Source organism: Procambarus clarkii, chromosome 67, assembly GCF_040958095.1.
Source record: "Procambarus clarkii isolate CNS0578487 chromosome 67, FALCON_Pclarkii_2.0, whole genome shotgun sequence".
NCBI classification, from domain to species: domain Eukaryota; kingdom Metazoa; phylum Arthropoda; class Malacostraca; order Decapoda; family Cambaridae; genus Procambarus; species Procambarus clarkii.
In genome coordinates, this window is record NC_091216.1 from 20249330 (window position 1) to 20261363 (window position 12034).

The window sequence follows — 12034 nt, forward strand, 5'->3', positions numbered from 1 at the left end:
GGTGTGGATTAAACAAATCATCCTCCTGTTTAGATAGTACCTATTGTGACGATCGTCAATAGTCACAATTTGAACGTTCTTAGCTTTTAGATGATAGTATACTGACTAGCAAAGAATTCTTTTAAAATAAATGAAGCTAAAACACAAACTTAAATATTCCTTGGCATAATATAGCACACATATGTACTATATCAGGCCTCAGAAATTGTGTATTAGGCCTAGGGAGGTTAGGATAGGTTAGTTTAGTTTGTCAAAGCAACATAAGTAAAAAATAGTTTTCTCGGTTTGTCCAACTCAATAGATCAGATTTCTACGTTCTAATTTCGTTGTACGTCGGTATACAGTATATACTATGGTCCTCACCGTTAATTTAAGTACTACCAAAACAGGGGGATGGACTTGGGTTAAATATATAGTACGGTAATTCATACATCTTAGATTTGAATAATCTTTGTCTTGCACTGTAATTTTCGTTCTTTCATTATTGGATCTTCTTCCAGCTGTTTTTGACGTTGAGCACGCAATCGACGAGGGTCTAAATTTACCCCAATGCTCTGCATGCCACGTGCTAGACGACCTGCACCAGGTGCCAAACTCTGTACTCCTCGTGCTAAGACTGAGAAGGGAGCTAACACAGCCTCTTTATTAAGAGCTGACAAAGGGGACACTAAGTTGCTAGAGAGATCCCCGCCTGAGTTTACTCCACCAGACTGTATAGATGAACCGAGAATGTGTCCTTCTGAGTGACTGGAAGTGAGGTGCAATTGGAGGTCTGTTGCAGAAGACGCTCTCAATACCCCTCCATCTCGGTCATCACGTGCATCCACTTCATCTGATGAATGTGATATCTTCCTCACTCTTTGCATCAGAAGTGTTGGAGACAATCCCCCAAATGTAGGGGTGACTGCATGTCTGTGTGTAGCATCTCCAGTTTCACTTACAAATATCTCTGGTGTGGGTGAACGATTGGCAGTCATACCATGGATGATATTTCGCATTGCCCCTGAAGACTGAAGAATGGCTGAATCACTCTGGCAGCGGGCTATTGGTGGTGAGGGATAACGTGGAGGAGATAATGCTGGAAGGAGACAAGAAGCCACTACCCCACATGAGGCTAAATGAGTCTCATTGCCACCCATTGGAATGATAATATCACTTCCATTCTGCACACAAACAGTAGGTTTCTGCAAAGCAAAAACATCAATGACTCCTTAGATGTTTGTGAGAATACAAAATAGTATCAGTTTACCAGAAAAATTCTTTGACTGTATGCCTATCAATACTCAAAAATATGCTAAATTCAAGTTGAAAAAAATCAGATAATCCAAAAAATGCATACACTGTACTGTATATATCACTGAATATACACATATACAGTATACCATACTTATTTCTATACTACACAATAGGACAGAAACATTAAACATCAGTAGAACTACTAAATCTTGATTTAAATTATATTTCTGCCTGTAATATGTTGGAATAAACTTGTCTCACTAATTTCTTTTTAATAATTATGTTTTTAATTATTTTGCTCTTATCATAATTTTGTGGAAAAGATCACACACACAGATGAGCAGAAAGACACACGAAGAACAGCACAAGAAAGCTAGCGCAGCCCTCTTCCCTTTGCCTCCATGTATACCTGTGAATCAACCCATGCTATACAAGTACATTTCATAGAAACACACACCATTCTACAAACACTTATCCATCAAGATATCCCCCACTACAATTTAAACCTAGCACACCCCACTTTCCAACACACTCCCCCTCCCCCTCCTCTCCCTCTAACAGTGATATCACTGTCCACACTAACCTTCCTACCATCATGTAGCATTTCCACACACTCATTCAATGTTTCCTGAACATTGTCCTTACACAATTTTAAACATGGCTCTCTTTGTACCTATCATACACTCAATCCAACATATTTTTCAATTAACATATACACATACATATATTGTATATGTAAGTGTATATGTACAATACCACACTGTATGTATATGCGTGCGTGCGTGTGTGTGTGTGTGTGTTTATGTGTATTTGCTATACGTGGAATTACCTACATATAGTTACAGGATGAGAGCTATGCTCGTGGTGTCAAGTCTTTCATGCAACCTTTGTCGCATGACAATTAGAAGCTTCCAGTAGTTTTGCTATTTATTCACCTCTCATTTAAGTTATTTCACATTTACAACTGTACTCATTAAAAGAGAATTTTTGCACTTTTTTAATTGCACATTTCTTTTCTTAGCTAGAATCTGTCTTTTTGTTTTATTAGTTTTAAGTTTTAAAAATTCTTTCATATCAACTTTGCTGACATATACAGAGCAGATAAATATAAAGTATACTCTACTATTTTATAAATGAAATGATGCTGCTTACCTGAAGATAAAATTGAGACATAGGCTGGTGGCGTGCAACTGAAGTGGGACGCTTTAAACGTAAACCTGACATTGGGTTTAGTTTGGCAAGTCCTGATGTAACATTACTAAAGGCCCGTGTACCTGTGATAAAAATTACTGTACTGTATTGAATCATATATGCAGTATCAAGGAACTGTATGTAGCAAATGATTGCCAATGTAACTAGATTATGAAAAGACATGATATTCCTAAAAATACAAACTACGATTATAGTCATCATCATTACCCTATTTCCCATTTTTCATGGGCGAGGACCCAATTAACCAGGGACAAAAATAATAAATGCCCAATTAGCATTAAAAGCTCCTGTTCAAGAAATATCATTTAGCTGCTCTCTCAGGTAAGATTTCAGTGTGTCCTTGGTTCATGATCAGGAAGCAGGCAGGAATGACAGAGCATGGCACCACAGAGAATGTTCAAGTATCACTGCAAGTTCATATATGTATTGAGGATAAATAATTAAATTAACCTGGATATGAGAGTCGGATGTCAATCCATGAAAAATCAAAGCCCTTCTGAGCTCTCGGTTGGCATTACAGACGACACCACACAAGCAATTTATCTTCTGCTTTGACTATCTATTCATCCTCATCTATTGTGACCATGTGGCAACACTATACACACCCTCTGTCTAGGCCTGTGTCTGATCCATGCCAGTATGGCTGTCAGTACAGGTACCTGGTTGATACCTGACTGATGGGGTTCTGGGAGTTCTTCTACTCCACAAGCCTAGCCCGAGGCCAGACTCGACTTGTGAGAGTTTGGTCCACCAAGCTGTTGCTTGGAGCGGCCCGCAGGCCCGCAGGCCCACATACCCATCACAGCCTGGTTGGTCTGGCACTCCTTGGAGGAAACTATCTAGTTTTCTCTTGAAGATGCCCACGGTTGTTCCAGCAATATTTCTTATGGTCACTAGAGGATGTTAAACAACCGTGGACCTCTGATGTTTATACAGTGTTCTCTGATTGTGCCTATGGCACCCCTGCTCTTCACTGGTTCTATTCTGCATTTTCTTCCATATTGTTCACTCCAGTATGTTGTTATTTTACTGTGTAGATTTGGGACCTGGCCCTCCAGTATTTTCCATGTGTATATTATTTGATATCTCTCTCTTGTCTTCTTTCTATCGAGTACATTTGGAGGGCTTTGAGACGATCCCAATAATTTAGGTGCTATATCGCGTCTGTGTATACCGTACATGTTCTCTGTACTCCCCTCTATTTCTGGAATCTCTCCTGCTCTGAGGGGAGAAGTGAGTACTGAGCAGTACTCAAGACAGGACAACACAAGTGATTTGAAGAGTACAACCACTGTGATGGGATCCCTGTATTTGAAAGTTCTCACAATTCATCCTATCATTTTTCTGGCTGACGCAATATTTGCTTGTTATGCTCCCTAAACGTTGGGTCGTCAGACACCATTATTCCAAAATCATTTAAATGTTGCTTTCCTACTATGGGCAAATTTGATTGTGTTTTGTACCCTGTATTATGTTTAATGTTCTCATTTTTACTGTATCTGAGTAGCTGGAATTTATCACTGTTAAACATGTTATTTTCTGCTGCTCAGTTGAAAACTTTATTAATATCTGCTTGTAGTTTTTCAATGTCTTCAGCAGAGGTAATTTTCGTGCTGATTTTTGTGTCATCTGCAAAGGACGATATGAAGCAGTGCCTTGTATTTGAGTCTATATCTGATATGAGAATATGGAAAAGCAGTGGTGCAAGAACTGTACCCTGAGGTATAGACCTTTTAACCGCGCTTGGACTCGATTTTATACTCGAGTCTGCGAGTATACTAAATACTTTAACTGCGCTTGAACTCAAGTTTTTCTCCATGGTGACAAGGAGCTTTACAAATGGTCATATCACATATTTAAGGAAAGGCAATTCCAACTTGTCCTATTACTGAGCATACTAGCTTGCTATAGTACAAAAAACAAATCATGACTCTTAAAATACCCCATGCAAGTGAAAATTGAGTACTAAGACTGATGTGAATTATTGCTCAGCAAACTACTGTTGGTAAATCCAAGCCACAGTGACCAGCACCAGGTCATCACCTGGGGCACCAGCACCAGGTCATCACCTGGGGCATCAGCACCAGGTCATCACCTGGGGCATCAGCACCAGGTCATCACCTGGGGCATCAGCACCAGATCACCTGGGGCATCAGCACCAGGTCATCACCTGGGGCACCAGCACCTTGGTTCTACTGTATATTCAAACTTGGCCCTTTTGGCTTTACTTAAGGGTTTCCTTTTTTGTAATTTGTTTCTTTTACGTTTTGTTTGAGCACTGGCTGCCCTAGCTATTTGTTATCTCTGGTGATATTAGGTTTGTTTAGCATACATTGAGCATTTGCCTTTTGTGACTGGATTTCCTCCTTGGATTTGGGAGTTGAATTTTGTACTTTGTAGTATTATGGGGTAGGTGGTGTTTTTTTGAACTGATGCTATCTACTACGTCCAGCACTCCTGACGGGTGCAGGGTTATGCATGCTGGTTGAGGGCTTTGATCCTGCTGGAGCCCTCTTCTTGCCTCACTACTAATGATGCCACTATGCAGTTGAGGGCTCTTGCATTTTATTATCAGTGCTTGCAGTTCTCTGTTATCTGGTAAGTGCTTTCAGTCACTGCCGCTTTTTTAGGAAGAACACAAGTCCTTAATACTAACAAGTTTTCCTTTGTGGCTTACAAGGGCTCGTACTTTTTCACACGTTTTGTACCCGACTCAGTAGGCCTTTGTGACATTTGGTTTTACAGACGCCTCCACTGGTCCCAGTCCCCAAACACCCTCAGCTTGAGGTCATGTAGGCACAGAAGGAAGCTTGGTTTTGTGGGTGACATTTTGGATTTTGTTTCCCCCTGAGATTTTTCCCAGAGGCTCCAGTTAAAAAAAGTAGCCTTCCATCTCCCATTCTATTCCTGGAAGCAGAATTTTTCCATTTATTGAAGAGTTAACATTTACTTTGGTGGGTTGTCTGGCTCGTGTTTAAGATTTTGGTTGTGATATGGCTTCAGTTTTATTTCTATGGCTGGTTCCATTTTCTTACTGGGTTGGGGGGTTTCCAGCCGCAGACAAGTCCTGATGAGGCTACAGGGGTTTGTCTTTAATCCATTTTGGACTTGGTATCAAGCTGGAACTTTAATTCAGGTAGAAGGTAATACTTAAAACCTTCCCAGTTTGTGTATGATGCAGTATTGGGTTGGGTTTGCTTTGGGTTTGGTTTTTCTTGTATGTTGAGGGCACTGGTGCTCAAGTCTTTCACAGGTACCCAAAATTCCATTGTCTCCTTAAGCCATGGTTGAGACTTGCTGGTGTTACTTTTATGTAATGGGGATCTTGCTTTAGAACTGGAAAAGATTTTATGAGGGAAACCGCTTGTAACAGTTAATGGAATATTATCATAATGAATGGCTGAATATTGATACCAGATTCTGCTATGGATGTGCACTGTATCTATAATTCACTGTTTATATATGGATGAGGGCATGAGGAAGATCATGGTAAGAATACTAGAAAAAGGGGGTTGAATTAGTATATGACTGAAATAAAGGAATATTTCATATTTGATGTATAGAAGTTATGCAATTCTTTTGTCAGAAAATTAAAATGTAAGTGTTGAGCAGTTCAATGTTTTGTTTATGTAAGAGAAGATTGCTAAACGTGAATATGGACAAATAAAGAAACAGTGGTGGAGAGAGACAGAGAGAGAAAGAGGTAACAATGTGTGAAAAAGGCACCAACGGAGAAGCTCTAGAAGTGATTGATCAGTTTAAATACCTGTGGTCTATGGTTGACAAAAACAGGAATTTGTTCTGCAGAGGTTGAGAGTAGAATAAGTCGGTGAAGGAAAGTCGCCGGTGCAATGAAAGCCCTGGTCAGGAAGAATAAGACAGGGAAAGTTACAGCTGTAGTGCTGCATGAAGGAGCTGTGGTGCTTACCGTCATGTATGGGTCAGAGACGCTGGTGTGGCTTCACCACAAAATATCAAGAGTTTAAGCATTCAAAGTAGACAATTGGTGTTGCATTTGTTGTACTAAGAGGACAGAGTAAATATTGTAAAGAATGACAATGCAATGTTGACATCTGGAGTCAAAAGTTAGTTAAATCTAAAGATTGCAGGAAATTTATTGAGATGGTTTGGTCACATTGAACAAATAGAGCGAGAGAGCATTGAAGCATATATTAAAATAAATTTTAGTAAGGGAGAGGGAGGTCAACATGATGGATAGATATGCTGAGGAAGCAAGGCTTAAGTTTGAAAACTGCATGAGATATGCTAAGAAAGGAAGCTAGACAGAATTAGTTTCTGAAGAGAGAGTGAACAAATTTACATTTAATTGCTTAACATATTTTTCAATATCAACTCATGATAAGTGCATTATACTAGGTTATGTGAAGTGGTAGGGTGTTGCTGAAAAGTAATGGTGTTGACTCAGTATGACGGTGCAGCACGTAGAGTGTAAATGGGTGAATGAATGGGTGAATTAATAAGCACCCTTATCTTCTTTTTCTATACTGCTGTCTGCTTTCTTGAGGGTTGATGTGTCTACCCCATAGAAATGGGAAACAGAGTAATAATGATGCTCATCATCATCAATCAAATAACATAAAAAATGGTATACCTGTATTTACTGTATATGTTTATGAAAATAATGTAACTGATTAACAAAAAGTTAGGATTAATAGGCTACCTACAATAAAAGTTTAATCCCTATTTAGATTTTAAGTTTCATTAATTCTGTACTACTGAATTTAACAAGTTAAACAAGTTTTCTTAACTCTTAGTGATTATAAATATGCTACATTGCCAAAGTGTTGAGTTGTCAAAGTTCAACAAATTTCATAATCATAAAACTTACCTGCAGTTTTCAGTGTATCTGGGGAAGTTTTGGTGAGTGAGGCCAAAGGGTTCAGGAAATTCGCAAGCTGGCTACGTCCTCGACTTCTCTTCTTTTCCATCTTGCCTGTGACCAGCTGGACCTCACAGCCAATCATCTGACACGCAACTTCAAATGTCTCACCAATTGCCTTGATAGATTCTGGATAACATTTGTAATATTAATAATTTGAAAACACAACACTATGGACTTGTATTACCAACTAGATTGAAACTTCCCACTCATAGAATTATGGCTGAAGTGAGGAACTGTTTTAATTCTGAAATAGTTATCACAGAGTGAAAAAGAAAAATACAATTGTTGATTTTGGTTGGATATATTCAACTGCTTGATACCTGATTGATGGGGTTCTGGGAGATCTTCTACTCCCTACTCCAGGATGACCTGACAAAGCGTAGGGGAAGAGGCCCGCCCAGCAAGCTCCAATCCCCCCAAAGGAGAAAGAAAGAATCACTGCCACCACAGGCCGGAGGAAAAGGACCCGAATTGCCCACAAATCGTGGAACCAGGCGAGAACAAACAGCGTGAGCCTCCTCTCCCCCATTGCCCCGCCAACAGGGCGAACCGTGAAAGGGCATATGACCCCTACGAGAGCCCGACTGAAACTCAGAGCGATCACTGAGCCAACGACTCCACAGGAAGGCCAGTCCTGAATCTGGCACTACTGGCTTACGACGACCGAAGGAACCCTGAGACCTGGAGCAACCCTTCTAGGCAGGACCTCCACGGCTTCCCCCCCTGGAGAACCTACAAGTCCGATATAGGCCATCAACTAGACGAAGCTGCCTGCAGAAATGCACCACCGCAGACTCTGCAGAAATGCACCACCGCAGACTCTGCAAACAGCAACGGACAAACGGGGATAAAAAACGAAGAACCAGGGCCCAAAACAATTGCAAAATTTAGGACGAGCACCGCCTATCAGCACGCGAGACGAGAAACGAAGAACAGACACTGCCTTCCTCAGAAACGGCGTGTACAACTTCAACAAGGCAGCCGGCGCTCGAGCTGCTGAAGCAAGCATACCGGACACTGGCCCGGAACCTAGCTCCTCCACACCACACGAGCCAGTCCAAAGACAGCACCCGCAGGGAAAAGAAGCGCAAGACCGAAGCCAAGTGCCCACAGGCGCCCAAATCCTCGGCCACCAGGGATGCCGAAAAGGAGGGAACCTGCACGTGAAGCCGCACCTGGCCAACATCATAAGGAAGGATGGGAGCGAACAAGCACGCATTGAGGTGCTCCAACTCACCCCCCAGGAAACCTGAACGTCCATAGTCAACTCTCGCCATCCAAGTGCGCAGTCCAACAGGACGAATGCCAAGCCCCCAACGAAAGAAAAGGCAGTCTGCCAGCCAGGAAGACTCCGGCACCTTGCAACGCACCCATTAAAGAAAAAGAGGAGCAAAACTTAAAAGAAGGAGGCTCTAATATCAAGGCGTAATCTGGATCTTGCAGGAGCTAAGCCGCAAGGGGCCTCCCACACCTTCCTCGGTGGGATGTAGGAAGCCAAAAACCTCCAGAAGGAGGGAACCGAAGAACCCAAGGGAACTTGGAACCGAACACGGGGAGAAGTCAAATTCGTAACAAATTCGTACAGGGAGGGGATAGGAAAACCTCTCCCCCTGTAACAACAAGCCCCGCACCGAGGGTACCAAACACCCAAGCAGGGACAAGTGGGGCCCAGGGGCCCCCCCCCCCAAGATCACTCCTCCCCAGCCCCGAAATCTTCCACGTCAGGACCCGGGGCTGAGCCGCCCTCCAAACCCTCTGCCTCAAGAGAAAAAGCAAAGTCCACCAGAAAAGCAGGGATGAAGAGGGCCCGCTGGCATGGCCCAAAAGCTCCGGCAGGAGTACCAGGCTCGAATGCCTCCGCCTCCGATCCGGAAGGGGCAATCCCCGAAGCCGCCAGTCTCTCTCTACCAGTATAATTCAGCGGGGCATCTGCGGGGCATCCAGAAAGGCAACCAACCTCGCACATTGCTACAACCTAAACCTCCCATGCAGCGCTAAAGCTGCCTGCACCCGAATATTGGTCTCTGTGGACTGGGTGAATGGAGTACAAGCAAAGAACACCACTCGCAGGACTCCGGGTCATAGGTGTCACTGACCCTAACAGGCAGCAAGGCTGAGGCAGACGGTGAGTACTGTATCACCCTGAGACAAGGGGACAGAGCAACCTTCAAACTCGCACAAGGCAAGGTGGCACTCAGTGGTCTCCTACATCGAACCAGAGTCCCAGAGAGGGTTTCCAGGGCCCTTAGGCTGACTGCCAAGGGAAGCCCAGGTGAGGTACTGCTAACCGGTTATCCCAGAGCTACCAAGCAAACAACTAAAAGCTGAACCCCTGCGACATGTGGATGCCCGGGAACCTAGTGGAGGGCCACTAAAAACCCACAAGTGGTCCTACCGCCACACCAGGGAGACCCCCCCCCCCAGGCAAACCAAAACAAAAAAACAAAAGAAAAACCCCACAAAAGCACATCATCTCCAGGTGAACAGAACCGGTCACTATGCATATATCAGACAGCTACACAGTACCTCGTGCCCAAGCCAGCAACGAAACTACCTCCTACCCAAGGGCAAACAGGAGTAAGAACCTCCCCAACTGAATCCCCAAGGGCAGGCAATCACCGAGCAGCGACAGAACCACACGGAGGTAGCTGCTCCTGAACAGCTCTTGGAAGATAACCCTGAGGCCGCAAGGGCAGTACTTACAGGGCACCTAGGGAAGGTAGCCCTAGGTGCATGCAGCCCCAGTACTCTTGTGTTTCTTCCAGCTCACACAACACCAAAACAGAGCAACAACACCGCATTGCAGCACTGCGCAAAGAGTGGAGCCAGAGCGATCGACCATCACCAACACAACAGCCTCTTGAACTGAGGAGAGTTGCCGGCGTGGAGGTCTGGGACCCCCCGTCCCCCCTACCGGGGAAGGGGGAGTTGCGCAGACGGATGCGCGGCGGTTGTGGTGATGTCACGTTTGTTTACTTGTTTTTAATTGGGGAGTTCTGTTTGCTAGTTCGGCTTTTGGTTTGCAATTTTTGACCAGCAGTAATTTGTTTTAAGATTCCTATCTTTCTGGGTGCCTGACCTGGTAGATGGCAGACAAAGACTGCTTCCAATTACACGGGGGTGTCTTTAGGCCATTGCTCCTCGTGTCTCTCTCGAGAGGACCAGGTTCTGGCTCTGGTCCCTGGTAGGCTTAGAACTCCTTCGACTGACTGCTGCAATGGTCTAATATATATACATCAGCCCGGTATAGGTCCGGGGAGCCGAAGGGTCTCGCCCAGAAAATGGCGATTCATTACATTCAACTCTGGGTTTTTTCTCCCTTTCTATTTAGGTTGCGATGCTGAAACTTAGACCAGTTGCAGCCCTTTTTACATATAAAACGTCAATAAATATTGATTGCACTAGAACAGCTTTCAATATCCAAACAGTTGCCTCCTAAGGGATTCACTGAGAAGAACAAAAAAATTGTTAGTACTGATTGCCACCACCAGGAAGCCCAGCACCCCTGCCCTCAGCCTACTTCCTTACTCAGTTCTGGAGCTAACAGACAACTCACCGACAAACCAACAAACCTGAAATTAAGGAAGAGAACCAGAGAGCCAACATGGCTCTATCAGAAAGAGGCATTTCATTACTTTCAATGCTGGGTTTCTGAGGAAAACTCCCCAGTGGCTTTCTGAAGCTAATCACAAAAAAAAACAAAAACGGGACATACCAGCGAGAAGAGCGGAAGGCACTACGAAGAAGGGAACCCAGGCCAGGAGACATGGCCCAAAGCAACGCAAGACAGACTAGGTCTGGGAACATTAACTAAATACTAGGCTGCCAGAACTCTGTTAGAATGCCAAAACCCATTAAGCCCAAATATCTGCCTAAGACATATTGGAGAAGACTGTGGCCACAGCAATGAATTAGAGAACATTATGGGCCTGAGGATAGACCATAGGTTGACAAGACTTAATGACACTGTGGATGACCTGGGAAATATGAGCCTGGGAACAGGGGACCAAGGAAACAGGGTCAACCAATAAGGCATCCACCAAGGCAGAGTCAGTAGCTTTGCAGAGCTGCAACTGGACACAACAAATGATGCATCCTCAACTGAACTAACCAAGCACCAAGTCACCAACCAAATCGCCAACAACTCCAATTTCGGCTCCCTAAGCACCATAGGGACCAACTCCAGGGCATCCAGATGATCAATATGACATCAATGCCTAACTCGAGCAAACCTAGCTCACAAAGCAACAGGTGCCTGAAAAGCTTACAGACCCAAAGCCCTATCAGTAAGGGCAGAGACCCAGTGAGAACAAACCTCACAGGACTCAGGGTCACAGGTATCACCGATCCAGCAAGCAGCATGGCAGAGGCAGAGAGAATGATCATCGTCTGGTAGCAAAGATGATGAACACCCATCAACCCAAACTCTCAGTGAGTGTGAACTTGATGGGCCAATCCAAAACAGACCACACCAAAGACTTATGAGGTGATTACCAGGGACTGAAGGTTGCTAACAAAGCAGGAACCCCAGGCACTGGAGCTGCTCAAAGAATAACAGACACAAAATGCAGCCCAAAAGACTGGTTCTAAATGGTACTCGAAAGTGCCATATAATAAGCACACACAGCCCAGTGCCCTCTAACACAATCAACAGAATGCCTCTTGCCAAGAGCCCAAACAGAA

The 12034-nt window shown here is 43.9% G+C and overlaps 1 protein-coding gene across 2 annotated transcripts in view; it reads right to left on the minus strand.

The window, feature by feature from the left end:
• Positions 1-381: 381 nt before the first annotated feature.
• Positions 382-12034, minus strand: part of sp3 (phosphatidylinositide phosphatase spermathreecae) — a 72638-nt gene continuing 60985 nt past the window's right edge. For both annotated transcript variants that reach the window (XM_045757723.2, XM_045757722.2), the window contains 3 exons: positions 7298-7477; positions 2389-2510; positions 382-1184 (listed from right to left, as the gene is read on the minus strand). In XM_045757723.2, the coding sequence (XP_045613679.1) occupies positions 435-1184; positions 2389-2510; positions 7298-7477 (1052 nt within the window). In that variant the 3' untranslated portion in view covers positions 382-434. The remainder of the gene's footprint in view (positions 1185-2388; positions 2511-7297; positions 7478-12034) is intronic.